Source organism: Orycteropus afer, unplaced genomic scaffold (assembly GCF_000298275.1).
Source record: "Orycteropus afer afer isolate SDZICR_OR568_19922 unplaced genomic scaffold, OryAfe1.0 scaffold00075, whole genome shotgun sequence".
Classification (NCBI taxonomy): Eukaryota; Metazoa; Chordata; class Mammalia; order Tubulidentata; family Orycteropodidae; genus Orycteropus; species Orycteropus afer.
In genome coordinates this window covers 9,747,409-9,766,091 of record NW_006921662.1, presented here as the reverse complement: position 1 = coordinate 9,766,091, position 18,683 = coordinate 9,747,409, and the positions used below count along the sequence as shown (strand labels likewise).

The 18,683-nt window shown below is 38.8% G+C and overlaps 1 protein-coding gene across 1 annotated transcript in view; it reads right to left on the bottom strand.

The window, feature by feature from the left end:
* The window catches only part of PPP1R12B (protein phosphatase 1 regulatory subunit 12B), a 322,390-nt gene that overhangs the window by 135,377 nt on the left and 168,330 nt on the right, over positions 1–18,683 (bottom strand). Inside the window, exons 15-16 of the mRNA XM_042780984.1 lie at positions 8,870–8,960; positions 2,852–3,055 (exon numbers count right to left, since the gene is read on the bottom strand). Of these exons, the coding sequence (XP_042636918.1) occupies positions 2,852–3,055; positions 8,870–8,960 (295 nt within the window). The remainder of the gene's footprint in view (positions 1–2,851; positions 3,056–8,869; positions 8,961–18,683) is intronic.

Below are 18,683 nucleotides of genomic sequence, written 5' to 3'. Positions count from 1 at the left end.
GAAGGAAGGTTGGGCAATCCTACTTCCGTAGTGATACTGCCTCGGAAACCCAAGGAGGGGTCGCTATGAGTCAGGGCCGACTTGATGGCAAACAACAACAACAACAACAACAACATACAGCTCGTGCCTAAGGCACTTGACTGCTAACCAGAAGGCTGGCGGTTAAAACCCACCACCCAATCCTTGGAAGGAAAGTTGGGCAATCTACTTCCATAGTGATAACCACCTCAGAAACCCAAGGAGAGGGCGCTATGTGTCGGGTCTGATTCCACAGCACATAACAACAACATACAGCCACAGTAGTCAAAACAGCCTGGTATTGTTACAACGACAGACACAGACCAGTGGAACAGAATTGAGAACCCCAAAATAGATCTATCCACCTATGGTCAGCTGATCTTTGACAAAGGGCTAAAATCCATTAAATGTGGAAGAGATAGTCTCTTTAACAAATAGTGCTGGCAAAACCGGTTATCCATTTGCAGAAAAATGAAACAAGATCCACACCTCACACCATACACAAAAACTAACTCCAGATGGATCAAAGACTTAAATGTGAAACCTAAAACTATAAAGTTCATCAAAGAAAAAACAGGAGCAAACTTAGGGGGCTTAATTTGTGGCATAAATAGACTATCAAGCATGACCTAAAATGCACAAACAGCAGAATATAAACTAAATGATTGGGACCTTCTAAAAATTAAGTTCTTATGTTCATCAAAAGACTTCTCCAAAAGAGTAAAAGAGCACCTACAGATTGGGAAAAAAATACTCGGCAATGATGTATCTGACAAAGGATTGATCTCTAAAATTTATAGAAAACGCCAACACCTCAGCAACTAAAAGACAAACAATTCAGTTAAAAATGGACAGAAGACATGAACAGACACTTCACCAAAGAAGGTACTCAGGCAACCAACAAACACATGAAGAAATGTTCACGATCATTAGCCATTAGAGAGATGTAAATCGAAACAACCATGAGATACCATCTCACCCCAGCATTAATAGCAAAGTTCAACAAGACAGAAAATAACAAATGCTGGTGAGGATGTGAAGAGATTGGGGCTCTCACACACTGCTGGTGGGACTGTAAAATGATATAACCACTGTGGAAATCGGTATGGTGATTCCTTAAAAAGTTGGAAATAGAAATACCATTTGATCCAGCAATCTCATTACTGGGTATATATCCTAAAGAAGTGAAAGCCAGGACATGAACAGACACATGCACACTCATGTTCACTGCAGCACTATTCACAATAGCAAAGACATGGAAACAATCTAAGTGCCCATTAACAGAGGAATGGATAACTAAACTATGGTACATACACACAATGGAATACTGTGCAACAATAAAGAATAATGTAGAATCTGCAAAACACTGAACACTGCTTAATGTGGATGAACTTGGAGAACATTATGCTAAGTGAAGTAAGTCAATCACAGAAGAATAAATATTGTCTTAGTCCACTATTGTAAAAAGTCAAAGAAAGGTTTATACATGGAAAGGAACCTTTTTTTTTTTTTTGGTCACTAGGGAGAGGAGAGAAGAGGAGAGAGGGGTGGAAATTCCTAGATAGGTTGGCAAACACACACACACACACACACACACACACACCAAGCAAAGATTATTTGTAGTTACTAAGGGTAGGAGGGAGGGGGAAAAGAGAAGCTTTTGTTTGCAGGGCACTGAGTTTATGCTAACAGTGGTGGAATATTTTGGAAAATGATAGTAATAATGGTGGCATAACATGACAAATGTCATCAATGTCCTTGAACTGTAAATGGGGAAGTTATGTTTGTGAATGTCTGTGTATGTTTTCACAATAAAAGTAAAAAAAAAAAAAAAAAAGTGACCAGTAGCTATATAGTATATTCCTTTCTTAAATTTTACATGAAACTTAAGATCAATCAAAATCATTACTGTTGTTAAAACTTGTGAACATTTCCAAGATATTTTCATTAAACAAATTTTTCATTATTAGAAAAAAAGAACAACAGGTGTAATTGAGACCTTCTCAGGTAAACCAGGAGGTATGTTCACCTTAAATACATAACCTTCCAGCTTTGCCTACCAATTCCACTTGACAAATGGAGGAGTGAGAGTCAAAATATTCATTCCAACAGTGACACTTTGTGGCATGGGATTGAGGGGTGTTTTGTAAACTCTTAGGTTTGCAGGAGCTTGGAAAAGCAACATACTAGGGGTTAGGAGTTCAAGCTGTAGACTCTCCACACTGCCTACTTTCCAAACTTTGCTTGATTAGCTGTAAATTATCTTGGATAAGTTATCTAACTTCTCTGTAATTCAATTTCCTCATATATAAAATAGGAATAACAATCTACCTCATATGGGCATTTTGAGGATTAAATGAATTAACATATGAAATACTTAAAATACTGCCTGCCATAACATAAGAACTGAAAAACTAAACCCACTGCCATCAAGTTGCTTCTGACTCATAGCGACCCCCATTGGGTTTCCAAGGCTGTAAATCTTTATGCAAGTAGATTGCCTCATCTTTCTCCCACAGAGCAGCTAGTGGGTCTGAACTGCTGACCTCTGGTTAGCAGCCAAATACCTTAACCAATATACCACCAGAGCTCCTTAGCGTAACATAAGCACTCAATAAATGCTTATATTTTCATTTGTATTTTATTATACTATGACCCTTAGAGGGTGGTGGTGGGGGGAAAGTCCCTTAAACACTGATATCTTCTGAATTCTTTCAGTCATACAGGTTTGCTAACTAAAAAGTAATAAACAGTGCTTGAATTATCAGTGGGGGAGATCCCCCACATCAATTACCTGATTTTAGACAGTATATGTCAGCAGTAATAAGCTTACCTCTTCATCCAGGCTCCCGGCTGGGGGCTGTTGGCACTCTCCAGCCTCCTTGGCGGGCACTGCTGGGGGCTCATGCTTCTCCGCACTGCCCTCAGGCCCCTCAGTGTCTACAGGCTTTTCTCCAGGCTGCTCCTGAGCTTGCCGTTCTGCCCTCGACCGACTGAAAGTTCTTTCTGCCTCTTGGAGGTCTGTTAGGGTTACACCCTGGGAAAATATCACAAGGTCAGGAAAGAAAGATGGTCTTTGGTTTCATACTAACCATGCAATGACTCTTGATGAGTAAGTAAGGAAACTCTCTAAAAGATCTAATAGTATCAAATTCCAAATGAAGATCCCAAAATGCATAATGAGGCCATTGCAGCAATACATGCTTAAAATAAGCACCTCAGTTTGCAAAGAATCCAGACCTGAGTCCAAGCATATTTCAAATGTAATACTTTAGCTTTTTCAATTTGATCTCCCGAAAATAGGTCAACACTGAGGTCTGCCTGCTGGAGATGTACTTTGTCCATTCCAAACAGTTTTCAACATCTTTATTTGAAAGCTCCCTGCCCTCCCAAGATCAAATGTAGATCAATTGAGATTCTCTGGCCAGCAGGCATTAGAAAAATTTAATTTTACTCAGAGAATGCAAAATCAAACTCAAAACAAGGTGAAAATTCAGAGCCATGCTAAAGCAACAACAACCACCCCAAAACAAAAACAAACACACACTGAAAAAACTTGAAGGCTAATTTTTCTCTACACCATTTCCCAAGTAGCTCTAGGAATCAGAGAGAGACATTCCAAAAATTAATGTTCCCCCAGCAAGAACAGAACGGCAACAAGATAGAAGAAAAACAAATGAGAAGGAGATATCTACAGGAGAAGGGAGAAAAGGAGTTAGGAAGAAAGTGAGCAAATTCAAACTTAAGAAGTTACGTACTGAAGTTCTCAGAAGAAGGGGAAAGTTCCAAAGCTAGAAGGTAGCTAAGCAGATACCATATCCACAACTTGCTTTTTTTTTTTTTACTATCCATTGATTTGCCCACAAACTTTCTTAATAAAGGATCACTGAGTGTCTTCAAGCACTGGAGCTACAAAGATAATGATTTCTATACGTAAGAACCTCTTAATCTACTGGAAAAGAGATAAGGAAACAGATGACTATAATGGAATGTAATGTTAAGGCAGAAACACAGGAGTACATAAGAAGCAGACCTAACCTTGGGTTTTGAAGAGTTAAAAAAAAAAAAAAATAGTAGCGGGAAGATAGAGAGGACAAAGGTATTCTGGGCAAATATACAGGGACTCTAACGCAAAGACACAGGGATGAGAGGCCATGGATGATTCAGGAATCTGTGGTAACTTAGCAAAAGTAAAGCACACAACAGAAGAAAGGAAGTTGCCAGAGTGGAGGGATAATGGGGACAGCTAAATTTAGGAAAGCAGCAAAGGCTAGGTGATAGAGAGTCCTGTATGCCATGGTTGGATTTTATACCCTTTGGATAGACCTTCTTTTAGGGGACAGGGATCCCTTTGAGAATCTCATGAAGACTAACCAGAATCTAATAAAATCTTCTCTAATGTTATGTATATGTTTCAAGATACCTTCAAGTTCTGACACAGAATTTCACTCCCTTTCTACTGTATCTTTCCCTTCAAGACATAGTGTCCCAGTCTCTTCCAATGCCAATTCTATGTCCCTCTAGCTACTTCCCTATCTTTTTTCATCCCTTCCTAAGCAAACTGAAATCATTCCAGAGTAGTTTATATTCTCCTACCATTTACTCCTCATTCATTTATTTAATAAATATTTGTTTATTTACTATATGCTGGGATAAAAGACACTGAACAAAAATAGGATCAGTCTTGGTCCTCATGGAGGTTACATTCTAGTAGGGGAAACAGAGGAGTAATCACCAAGCAAAAACAAAATAACGGTTACAGTTACTATAAAGGGAGGAAGCTTGACCTAGTTTGAGGGGGCCAGGGAAGGTTTCTGAGGACTGACATTTAAGCCAAGATCTAAAGGTTAGTAGGTGTTAACTAGGAGAAGACATTGGGAGAAGAGCTCTAGTCAGAGGAAAGAACACATGCAAAGGTCTTGTCACGTGTGGACAGAGTTCAGCGAGGAGTGGAAAAAGGGTAAGATGAGGCCAGAAAGGCAGTCAAGGGCAGATGATTCAGGGGCTTACAGGTCATGCTGAGGATACAGCTATCTATTCTAAGAACAACATTAGTATACAGCTCTAGGCTGGGGAGAACACAGCCAGCTTTTATGTTGAAAATACCTGCCTGGTTGCCAAATGGAAAACATGATGCAAGGTTGGGGGGCAGGTAGGACAGGTTATATAGTTCATAAAAGCCATTATCAGACTTTTGGTGCTATTTTATTTTTAGTGACATGTATGTATTGGTTTAGTGAAAGTTTACAGAGCAAATTGGGTTTCCATTCAACAATTCACACACATTTTGTTTTATGATGGTCAATGCAACCCCCACAATGTAATAGCACCTTCCCATTTCCTCCCGACGTTTACCATTTCCCTTCATCCTTCCTTCTGACTCTTCTTGCCTTCTGAGCTTTATCCTGGGCAAATACTGCCCTTTCAATCTCATAGGGTTGACTGTTCTGAGTATATACCTTCCTGGTATAGTTTGCCTTATAGGCCTGTCTGTCGTTTGGCTGAAAGCTGAGCCATGGGGTGAGTTATGTTTCAAGCTTGAGGGCTGTCTAAAAGCCATAGTCTTGGGGGTTCCACTAGTCTCTATCAAACCAGTAAGCCTTGTCTTTTTTTTTTTTTTTTTTTATGATTTTGAGTTTTGTTCTACGTATCTGGGACCCCCTATTGTGATCTCTTTCAGAGTAGTCAGCAGTAGTAGCTGGGCACGATCTAGTTCTTCTGGTCTCAGGGTCATGGAGGCTGGGGTTCACGTGGGCCATGAGTCCTTTGGACTAATTGTTTCCTTGTGCTTTTTTATTTTCTTTGCTCTGGGTGGGGAGAGACTAATAGTTGCACCTTAGATGACATAAACTTTTAAGACCCCACCTGCTACTCACCAAAGTGGGATGTAGAACACTGTCTTCTTGGACTATGTTATGCCAATTGACCTTAGTGTCCATCAAGACTATGCTCCTGAGCATCCAGGCCCAGCAACTCATTTCCTCAAGGTATTTGGCTATGGGTAAGAAGTTTTCATAACTTTGCCCCTTATATGCTCTACTATAGGAGCTCTGGTGGTGTAGTGCCTAAGGCACTTGACTGCTAACTAGAAGGCTGGAGGTTCAAACCCACCAGCCACTCCTCAGAAGGAACGTTGGGCAATCTACTTCCATAGTGATACCGCCTCAGAAACCCAAGGAGGGTTTGCTATGGGTCAGATCCGACCTGATGGCAATGAGTTTGGTTTTTGTACACTCTACTATATTCATGGATTTATTTGCAGTACATAAAATACATATGTAGAAATACCCTGTGGTAGTTTGGTTTGTGTATCAACTTGGCTGGGCCTGGTTGAGTGGCTGGGCAGCTGGTGGTAGTTAATCCCCATGAGGAGGCTGGCAATCAGCTCCATGGTGGGATCTACCATGAGCAGCTGGGTAGCTGCCTTTGGGTATGTGGTCTGCTTCCTGTATATAAGCAGAAGCTTTGAGAATGGTCTCTAGCCTATGGCACGCTTGGACCCTGCATGTAGCTGTGTCGTTGCTCAGCAACCTGCCATGCTCTGCTGACCTTGGGACTTACAATGGACTTAAGTTATGGCCTGCCATGTGGTTTGGTAACATCGGGACTGTGCCTTTTTCCTTGTCAACCTTGAGGCTTCTCAGCCTCAGCAGCCAGCAGCTGTCTGAGTGAAGAAACGCCTCTAGCTTCTGTGGGCCAGGAGCAGGAGGCAGAGTTGGACCCCAAGGTTGAGAGGCTTTCACCCAGCCCCTAGAGCCTGGCACTTTGAACTTGGGCTTAAAGCCTCCAAATTGTAAGAATAAACTCCTGTTTGTTAAGGTCATCCCATATGTGGTATATTCTTGTCAGAGCGGTACTAGGTAACCAGAACATAACCTATGTCAAACCTATATATATATTTGTGGGTATACTCCCATTTGCCTTCCCACCCTTGTTCAGTATGAGTATCTAGCTATGTGTTCACTCATAGATTATTGTTATTACAGGATACAAAATTATTCTAAAAGAAGAAAAATAGAGGAAGGATACATGAAAACAGATACAAGAGGACTAGTCTTAAATGAACTAAAAGATAATGGTAACTTAGTTAAGGGAGGTAAGGTGGAAGCAGTAAAGAAATTTAAAAGAAATTTAAGAAGTAAAACTGGTGATGGAATAGATAAATGGATAATGAAGGAAGAAGAGATGTTGAGGATGATTTCTAGGTTTCACACTTGTGGACTAGATAGATGGTGATTCCCTTCACTAACACAAAGTACAGTGGAAGAGAGTATGCTTTAAGGGAAACCATGAGCTAAGTATAAATACTAAATTAGACTGATTAGGATTAGATTGCCTGGGAATATAAAGCAAGAAGAGACATGAACTGAGGACCAAGTCTTGAGGACCTCCTATAGTTATGGATGAATAGAGGATGGCCAGCGGAGGAGAAAGAACAAGTAACCAGAGGGAAGGAAAATCAGGAGAGCACTTCATAACAGAAAGTCAGGGAAGCGTTTAACAGTTTGGCTTCTAGCCCCATCACTCTACTAATACTGTCAATAAAGACTCTTTGCAGCTATGAATAATGTCTCTTTTTCTATTCTTAGCTTCAGTCCTCAGGTTTCCTATCTGACTTTTGTAGCATTTAAAACTGATGAACTCCTCCTCACTGTAAACTGACTTCTAATTCACTCCTATGTTTCTATTTCATGGTTTTCTTTTCACTTCTCTGATTGCTCCTTTTCTTCTGACTCATTGGCTCATCTTCCCTTACATCTCCTTAAATAACTCTAATTCATAGCTTCCTCCATTCTCATTGCCATTACAACCTGAGTTCACATCTCTGTCATCTCCTGCTTGGACTACTATAACAGCTTACTAACAGAACTTCTTGCTTCCAGGCTTGACAACCATCCTTCTGCCTAGCACTCCCACCAATTCTTTGCACGGTGATTTTTAGAAAATATAATGTAGATTGTATCACACCCTTCCTTAAACTGCTTGAATGGCTTCCTCAGGGAGTCTTTTTATTTTTAAGTGATATTTTTATTTAGATATAATCCACATATCATAAAATTTACCACTTTCAAGTATACAATACAATGATTTTGAGTAATATTCACAAGATGAACAACCATCACCACTATCTAATTTCAGAATATTTTATTATCCCATTAGCAGTCACTGCCCATTCCTCCATCCCTCTAGTCTCTGGCAACCACTATGGATTTGCCTATTTTGGACATTTCATATAAATGAAGTCATACAGTATGTGGTCTTTTGTGACTGACTTCTTTCACTTAGCATGTTTTCATCTATGTTATAACATGTATCAGTATTTCATTCTTTTTTATTGCTGAGTAATATTCCATTGTATGAATATAAACATTTTGTTTATCTATCATGAGTTAATGGACATTGGGTTGTTCCCACTTTTTGGCTACTGTGAATAATGCTTTTGTAAACATCCATGTACAAGTTTTTGCGTAGACATATAGTTTTATTTCTCCTGGGTATATATAACTAGAAGTGGAACTGCTGGCTGATATAGTAACTCTAGATTTAACATTTTGAGGAACTGCCAAAGTGTCTTCCAAAGTGGTTGCACCATCCCTTAGGGATTCTCAAGATGTGATCCTTTAAATACAAATGGACCAGTTGTTTTGTGAAGGAGATAAACCTTCCTTGACCCTGGAGGAATAGAGGTGAGAGTGGGTGGTACAGCTATAAATTCATTTGATCCTATATAGCTTAAGATTTAATATAGGTGAAAGCCCTTAAAACATAGTGGCTGGATCAAGGCACTCATTTTCCTTTTTTTTTTTTTTAAACTGTTTTTCCCAATGTAGAGGTAGACAGTTCCACTCACTTGAGTAGACCTTCGGGTCTGCCGAGCTTGTCTAGAGCGTGCTTTCCGTAAAGACTCTGCTTCTTCATCCCTTACAGGAGTCAGATATGACCTGCAGAGAAAGAAAACAGCAGAGATAAGATGCTTTGCTATATGTACCTGGGAAATGACAAGGTGCTTCTAGAAACTAAAATGATTTCTACACTCTAGGAATGAACTCAGGCAGAATCAAAATGATAAGAATGCCATCAGATACCAGTAAAAATGACATAATCCAAAAGATTATTTATAAATGTTTTACTTACTGTTCATTCAGAATCTTATCATATACTCATACACACACACACATACACACACACACACATGAATCAGAATTTTATTTCCTCTTTCCCTATCCTTATTATCTGATGTTTTTTCTTGCTTTAATGCTTTGGCTGGAACTTCTAGGACATGTAGTAAAGGAGTGATGATAGTTTCCATGCTTAGTTCCTGCTTTCAGAGAAAGCTTTCAGCTTTTTCCATTAAGTGCCATGCCTGCTGTAACATTTCTGTAGATATCCTCAACAAATAAATACTCTTCCATTCCTAGCATGCTAAGAGGGTTTTATTTTTGTTGTTGTTGTTTTTAAATCATTAGTGTGTGCTGAACTTTAATACATATGTTTCCCTCCAATATTGAGATTATTTTCATTCCTTTTTAATATTAATATAGTTAATCAAATTAATTGATTTTTGAATGATAAAACAATACTGAATTATCTGAACTTGGTCATGATGTATCATCTTTTATATATAAATTCACTAATTGTTTAGATTAGGATTTTTGTATCCATGGCCTGTACATTTCCTTTCCTGTAATATCTTGGCTAACTCTCTCAATTCCAATCATCAGTAATTAGCAATGCATCTTGACTGTACATTTGATCAATTTCAGGTGCAGGCAAGTTGTAAACATCAACTTCTTCAACTTTGGCATTTGTGGTTGGTGTGTAAAATTCAAATAATCATATTAACTGGTCTTCTTGAAAGCGTATAGATATTAACCTATCATTGAGTACACTGAATTTCAGGATAGATCTCAAAATGTTTTTTCAATGATGAATGCAACTCTGTTCTTCTCCAGTTTGTTGTTCCAGCCACATGACTGTCAGATTCAAGATGGCCAATACCAGTTCACTTCAGCTAATGCCTAAGAAAGGAGCCCTGGTGGTACACTGGGTTAGTACTCAGCTGCTAACTGAAAAGTTGGGGGTTGAACCCACCAGCTGCTTCAAGACCTAGTGATCTGCCTAAATAGAGATTACAGCCTAGGAAATCCTGCAGGGCAGTTCTATTCTATCCTATTCTGTCCTATAGGGTTGCTATGAGCTGTAATTGACCTGACGGCACACAACAACAAATGCCTAGGATTTCCATTTTCAAGCATTCCACTTCATTTTTGATGACTTGAAATTTTCCTTGTTTCATACTTTATACATTCCACATTCCTATGACTAATAGATTTGGAGTTGTACCATGTCAGCAAATGAAGCAAATGAAGGTCCCAAAGGCTTTACTTCACCTACATCATTAAAGTTAACTCTCCTTGGAGAAGGCAGCTCTTCCCCAGTAGTATTTTGAATTGATTCCAACTTGGGAGGTTCATGTTTGATAAAACAGAGAGTCAGTGAAAGTAAGGGAAACCTTGATGAGCTGGACTGACGTAATAGCCAAAACAATGGGCTCAAACATATCAAAGATCATGAAGACAGTGCAGAACTGGGCATAACATTACCATGAGTCAGAGTTGACTGATGGAAACTAACAACAACAGCCTGTCCAGGTTTGGGAATTAAGGTTATGATGGAATCAAAGGTGTTCAGTCCTTGTCTATTTCATGGAGGAATATGTATAAGATTGGAGTTATGTCCCCCTTAAATGACTGGAAGAATTCACCAATGAAGCCATCTGGGTTTAAAGTGTTCTTTGTAGGAACATTTTAAATAATGGACTCAATTTCTTTAATGATTTAGGCCTATTCAGATATTCTGTTTTGGTAATGTTTTTCAAAAAATTTTCCATTTTACCTATATTTTCACATTTAGTGACATAAAATTGTTCATAATATCTTCATAATAGCTTTAAATGTGTCATTTTAATATCTATACCTTTTAACACTCTTAAAGGAGCTCTGGTGGTGCAGTGGTTAAAGTATTAATCTGCTAACCAAAAGGTTGGTAGTTTGAATCAATGGAGAAAGACAAGGCAGTCTGCTTCTATAAAGACTTACAGTCTTGGAAAGCCTATGGGGTAGTTCTACTCCTTCTTACAGGGTTGCTATGAGTTGGAATTGACCCAATGGCAGTGGGTTTTGTTTTGTTTTGTTAACACTCTTAAAAATTATTGAGTATCTGTGGTAGTTAAGTTTATGTGTCAACTTGGTTGGCCCTGGTTGGGTGGCTGGGCAGCTGGATGTAGTATTCCCCATGATGAGACTGGTAATCAATGCCATGGTGGAATCTACTGTGAACAGCTGGGCAGCTGCGTTAGGGATGTGGTCTGCTTCCTGTATATAAGCAGAAGACTTGGGGAATGGTCTCTGGCTTATGGCACACTTAAACCCTGCATGTAGCCATATCATTGGTCAGCAGCCTGCCATGGTCTGCCGACCTTGGGACTTTCAATGGACTTGAATGAATGGCCTGCCATGTGGTTTGGTAACTGTGCCTTTTTACTTGTCAACCTTGGGCTTGTCAGCCTCAGCAGCTAGTAGCTGTCTGAGTAAAGAAAAGCCTCTAGCTTCAGTGGGCCAAGAGCAGGAAGCAGAGCTGAAGCCCAAGGCTGAGAGGCTTTTACCCAGCTGCTAGGGCCTGACACTTTGAACTCGGACTTAAAACCTCCAAACTGTAAGAGAATAAACTCCTGTTTGTTAAGGCCATCCAATCTGTGATACATTCTTGGCAGAGCGACACTAGGTAATCAAAACAGTACTCAAACTTTTTTTTAATGTGGGAACATATCTGTCAATATTTACCTTATTAGAAATTGTTATTTAAAAATAATAACCTCATTACATGATAACATAAATATTTTCACAAAACCTATTTTCTTAAAGAAGAAAATTACTAAGAAGAGTGGCATTGTTTTCTTTTTTGCAAATTTCTTTAACATCTGGCTTAATCGAAAATAACTGGATTCTTTTATCTGCTTCTGCGTGAGATATGCTACTATATGTTGTTTTGGTTGAAATATATAAAGAATATCCAGCCTCATGCAAACATGTAGTTGGAAAAGAGGAGTGTTATAACAGCCTTTTCAGATAATTATGGATATTATTTTTTGATACTGTACCAAAACACAAGTGGCAGTTTCATAAAGGGTAATTGCAGTGTGGAATCTTAAAGTATATTAACAGACTTTTGGTACTTTCCTACGTGAAAATCCATTGGTATGTCTTGCACTTTGAATGAATCTTCTCATCCATGCATAACATAATATTGTGCACTGGTCATTTAGAAAATATTGGTGCACCAAGTTAGGCAGATCTTCCAAATGCTGAAACATTTCATTATGCAATAATAATTTTAAAAAATCATGGACACTGGGAAGTGGTAACTATGGGGAGGAAGTAGGAGGGGAGCTGTTGCATTGTGGTAAACTGTGGTCAACGACATGAGACAAAGTATATGTGAACTGCTGTATGGAAAGTGAATTTGCTCTGTAAATCTTCACCCAAATCCCAATAAATAATAATAATAATAATACAAAAAACAGTAAGTTTTAAAAATCACATCCTTTAAATCATCAGTCTTAGAATGGTCTTTACATATTGGGAAGCTGTTAACAATTTCACTTTCAGAGGCAAATACAAATTTTCCAAAATTCTCATTTTCACTTGTAAGTTTAAATATTTTAAGGGCAAGAAATCTTGGCAGTTGTTTTGTTCATTTTCATTGTTCACTTTACTCATTTTCAAGAAAATGTCACCAAATCCTAAAGTCTGAATCAGCCATAGTTTGACTATCAATCAATCATTCTTCAAGTAAATATGATGCTTCCCAAAAAAAAGCAGAGAGCTAGTTCCTCTCTTCTTTCAGAACAACAATTATACTTATGTTACACCTTATTGGGCATATCCCATTTGTTTATCATGTTTTTTCCTGTATTTCCCATCTTTTTTTGTCTGGGTTTTATTTTGGATATTTCCTACCGTACAATCTTTCAATACACCCATCCTCTTTTCAGTTGGTTTACTGTAAATTCACCCACTGAGTTTCCTAATTTCAGTGGTTTTATTTTTCACCTCTAAAATTTCCATTTGACCCTTTTGAAAGATTGCAGTTCTCTGGTGAAATTCTCCATCTTCTTTTCTATTTTCTTGAACATATAGTAACCATATCATTTTAAATTCCATGTCTGATACAATATCTGAATGTTTTTATTGTCTGTTTACTCTCTTGATATTTGGTACATCTATCTTATTTCTTGCTATGTCTGGTAATAGTTGAATTAATGCCAGATATTTTTGAAATTTTATTTTCTTTTTGGTGAAAATACAGCAAAACCTGGTTCCATTCCACAATATCTAGACATAATGATCTGTGACAATGGTTATATTCTGAACAGGGTTGTCAATATTTTCATTATTCCTGTTCTAGTTGTTTCATTGGAAAATTAAAAATGGTAGAGAAACTTAAGGCTCTCGATGATGTTGTCATGCTCCACAGAGAATATTATTTTCCTTTTGGCAGTCAGGCAAAGGAAGAAGTTATCTTTCATTTGGACCAGAACTGGAAGGCTTGTGAAATGCAGAGTGCTATGTTTCACCTGCAGAGGTCCTAATTCAGCAGATCTGGGGTGGAGTCTGAGAATTTGCATTTCTAGTTAGTGCTCAGGTGATGCTACAAGGAAAATTACTTTAGCCCACTTTGAGACGAGTTGACTGGAAGCTGGGCTTCAACCTTTGCAAGTGATGTTCTTTTGCTGGTAAGCCCGCCCTTCTAGGGTGGAGTCCTTAAGTGGTGCCAGCTGAAAGTATGGAGTGTCTACCGGGGACCCTCTTCCTCAGCAGACTCTGATCTCCAATTTTAGTTCACTTAGCCTGAGAAGACTGTTGAAAGTTTTGCTCAGTTTCTCAGCCTTATAGGTAATGCTGTAAACCAAAAAAAAACAAACCCACTGCCATCGAGTTGACTCTGACTCACAGAGACTCTAAAAGAGAGTAGAATTGTTTCACAGAGTTCCCAAGGCTGTAAATCTACGAAAGACTGCCTCATCTTTCTCCCATGGAGTGGCTGGTGGGTTTGTACCACCAACCTTTTGGTTAGCAGCCGAATGCTTTAACCACTATGCCACCAGAGCTCCCTGCTAACGTTTTACTAATCAATCAATAAATACCTCAAGGGAAAAGTACAATCAAGGGTTGTGTTCACCTCTTTATCATTCCTTTCTCTCCAGGATCTTGATACCTCAAGTCCTCACTTCCTTGGTACCTCTAATACCTTAAAAGGTATTTTTTCTTCTATTTACTAAGCTTTTCTACATGTATCTTAGTAGTAGAGTTTGTCTAATACAAGAAATACCACAGCACACAGAAGTTCTTAACCAGACTATTTTAATAGTCATATTTTTTCCCTCAATGTGGATTAATAAATTGGAATTCTGAGCTATGTATCACTCTGTTCTGCACTTGGTAGGCTTCAGTCCTCCCTTAATATATTCCCTCCCTTGAACTCCAGAGTCATAGTAAAAGACTTTAATACACCACTTTCAATGAAAGATAGAACTGGAAAGAAACTCAACAAAGACGGAGAAGAACTAAATAATACAATCCACCAACTTGACCTTACAAACATCTACAGAGCACTTCAACCAACAACAGCACAATATACATTCTCTTCTAGTGCACATGGAACATTCTCCAAGATAAACCATATGTTAGGCCACACAGCAGGTCTAAATTTTAAAACACTGAAATACTGCAAAGTATCTCCTCAAATCACAATGCTATAAAATTAGAAATCAACACTAGGAAGACTGTGTTAGGCTGGGTTCTCTAGAGAGGCAAAACCAGTAAAGCTTATACAGAGAGAGAGAAAGAGAAATTTATCTTAGGAAAATGGCTCACACACTTATAGAAGATGGCAAGTCCCAAGTTCTTGGCTCAAACATCAAGCAGAGGCTTTTCTCAACTCACGCAGCTGCAGGGGCTGATGAGCTCAAGGTTGGCAGGCCGCATACTGACTGTTGACTCCAACGAATGATGAATCCAAGATTTCCAGGCTGAATGGTGGATTGTTTACTCACAGACAGTTGTAGGCAGCACAACAGAATCCCAATCCACAGACGAGTGTCTCTTTTTGCCAGGATGTCCATAAATATATTGGAAGCAGGCCACACCCCAGGGAAACTCCCTTTCAACAGACTGGCTGCTCAAAACATATACATCCAATCTCATCATGGGAACAACCCACATCACAACTGCTTAAACCACTCAGAACTATGGTCTAACTATAGTCCAACTATCACAATGCACCCTTTGCCAACCTGGCAGTTGTACACATCTCCTTAACCATAAATAATCTCTAAATAAGGACAATTATAAAGTCATATTTGCAGCTAACATGATACACTAACATGTGTACAACCGAAATGCATTAACCCTGTTTACATTTCATAGTTCTAAACAGAAACAAAAATATTTGATGCACATATACAATGAAGAAATATACCACAGTCCTTGTTCCTGCAACTGGTCATGTGGTTGGAGCTGATATTCAGAACTACCTTCTTCCACCACCCATTCTGTATTTCCCTTGCTCTCAGCAAGCACCTCAGCTGATTGTGGTTCTTTGCCTGGTGGCGTGACCCAAACCTTCATTCCTGGAGGTTTTGGGCCATTAGTAGTCTTATCAGAATTGGGTTGCTGTAATTTTTCATTGACTTTAATTACAGGGCATGGTGGTACTAAGAGTCGTCCTAAAGAATCTCCTGTATTCCAGACATATTTTTCTTTACCTCCATTATGTAATGTCAATCCAATTTCCCCTGGGTAATCAGGATCTATCACACCAGATAGTACAGTTATGCCCTTCTTTGTCTGTTGATCCAGAGGCATGAGGAAGCTAAAATGGCTAGTTGGCATTCTTAAGTTCTAGTACAATGCAATTAGTATTGTGTCTCCAGGTGGGAGTATTCTTCCTTTTGGGACTAAGATCTTCAGTCCCACAGAGCATAGGGTAGCAGGGACAGGAAGCAAAAATTTTTTGAGTGGGTCACTAGGGGTAATTGTGAGTGGTACCACTCCCGTTTCTACCCCTTGGTCCCTGGACCCACGAATCTTGGTTATTGGAGAAACAGCACCATATATTGGACTCTGGTTTAGAGCATATACAGCCTCCTGGAGAATGCTGCCCCAACTCTTCGAGGTATTGCTACCTACCTGGCACTGTAATTGTGTTTTTAGTAGGCCATTCCATCGTTCTCTCACACCAGCTGCCTCAGGATGATGGGGAACATGGTAAAACCAGTGAATTCCATGAGCACAGGCCCATTGCCGCACTTCATTTGCTGTGAAGTGAGTCCCTTGATCTGAAGCAATGCTGTGTGGGATACCATGACGGTGGATAAGGCATTCTGTAAGTCCATGGATGGTAGTTTTGGCAGAAGCATTACATGCAAATCCATATCCAGAATAAGTATCTATTCCAGTAAGAACAAAACCCTGTCCTTTCCATGATGGAAGTGGTCCAATGTCATCAACTTGCCACCAAGTTGCTGGCTGATCATCCCAAGGAAAGGTTCCATATCGTGGACTCAGTGTCAGTCTCTGCTACTGGCAGATTGGGCACTCAGCAGTGGTGGTAGCCAAATCAGCCTTTGTAAGTAAAAGTCCATGTTGCTCAGCCTGTGTATAACCTCCATCCCTGCCACCATGGCCATTGACCTATGGTCAGCTGATCTTTGACAAAGGGCTTAAATCTATTAAACGGGGAAGAAATTGTCTGTTTAACAAATGGTGTTGGCAAAACTGGGTATCGATTTGCAGAAAAATGAAACAAGATCTGCACCTCACACCATACACAAAAACTAACTCCAGATGGATCAAAGACTGAACATGTGAAACCTAAAACTATAACGTTCCTCAAGGAAAAAATAGGGGCAAATTTAGGGGGCCTAATATGTGGCATATACACTCAAGCATAACCCAAAATGCACAAACAGCAGAAGATAAACTAGATGAATGGGACTTTCTAAAAATTAATCTTTTGTGTGCTTCCAAAGACTTCTGCAAAAGAGTCAAAAGAGAACCTACAGATTGGGAAAAAATATTTGTCAATGACCTATCTGACAAGGGAGTTATCTTTAAAATTTACAGAAAACTCCAGCACCTCAACAAAAAAGACAAACAATCCAATTAAAAAATGGACAAAAGACATGAAAAGACACTTCACCAAAGAAGACATTTAGGCAGCCAACAAACACATGAAGGAATGTTCATGATTATTAACCATTAGAGAGATGTAAATCAAAGAACAATGAGATACCATCTGGCCCCAGCACTAATAGCAAAGTTCAGCAGGACAGAAAACAAATGCTGGCAAGGATGTGGAGAGATTGGGACTCTTATACCCTGCTGGTGGGACCGTAAATGATACAACCACTGTGGAAAGCAGTATGGCAATTCCTTAAAAAGCTGGAATTAGAAATACCATTTGATCCAGAAGTTACTGGATATAAACCAGGTATATATCCCAAAAAAGTGAGAGCCAGGATAAGAACAGATATATGCACAGCTATATTCATCACAGCACTATTTATAATAGCAAAAAAGATGGAAACAACCTAAGTGCCCATTAACAGAAGAATGGATAACCAAACTATGGTACATATACACAATGGAATAATACCATGCAACACTAAAGAAGAATGTAGAATCTGCAAAACACCACATAACATGGATGAACTTGGAGGACATTATGCTGAGTGAAATAAGCCAATCACAGAAAGACAAGTATTGTATTAGTTCATTATTGTAAAAAGTCAAGAAAATCTTTATATATGGAAAGAAACTTTCTTTGTTGGTTACCAGGGGTGGGAGGGGTGGGGAGGGAACACTGCAAAAATTTTTTAGAAAATTTAAAAAAAAAGAGGAAAAAAGAAAATATTTATCTCCTTGGGATGAACAAATAAAATTAAGTCCCAAAACTTGCAAAGCAGTGAACTAGACCTTGGAATTGGTGACCACATTGAGGATTAACTTCCCATAAAGTTCTATGTGGGTTATCAGCCAACCTACTCAAATGTCATTTCTACCTGCAAAACATATACAATATCACTATTTTACTTAACTCTTGACAGTTATCTCCTTTTTGAATACTGGATAAAAGACATGGTGAAATAAAGAGCTTCAAATTCCATTATCCCACTGCCTTCTCTAGATTTTTATGAAATGAGAGAAAAAGAGCTAGTGAAAATGAGTCTGGTCATTGTAATCAAGAAACTTTTAGCTGACTTGCAGTCTTAAATATTTGAAATCATAAATGTTTTTCATATAAAAAAATATATATGAAAATAAAATAATCAACTGCAATTCCACTACATGGAGATAACCCATTTCTATTTTACTGAACATATGTCTAGATTTTATCTATGCATATATTTATATTCAAATAAATAGATAGTATATATGTAGTTGTGTTTCATGTCTATTTCAACTTATAGCAGGCCCTATTTGACAGAGTAGAACAGCTACATAGGGTTTCCTATGCTGTAACCTTTAGGGCAGCAGACTGCCAGGTCTTTCTTCCAAAGACTGGCTGGTGGTTTCAAAACTGCCGACCTTTCAGTTAGCTGC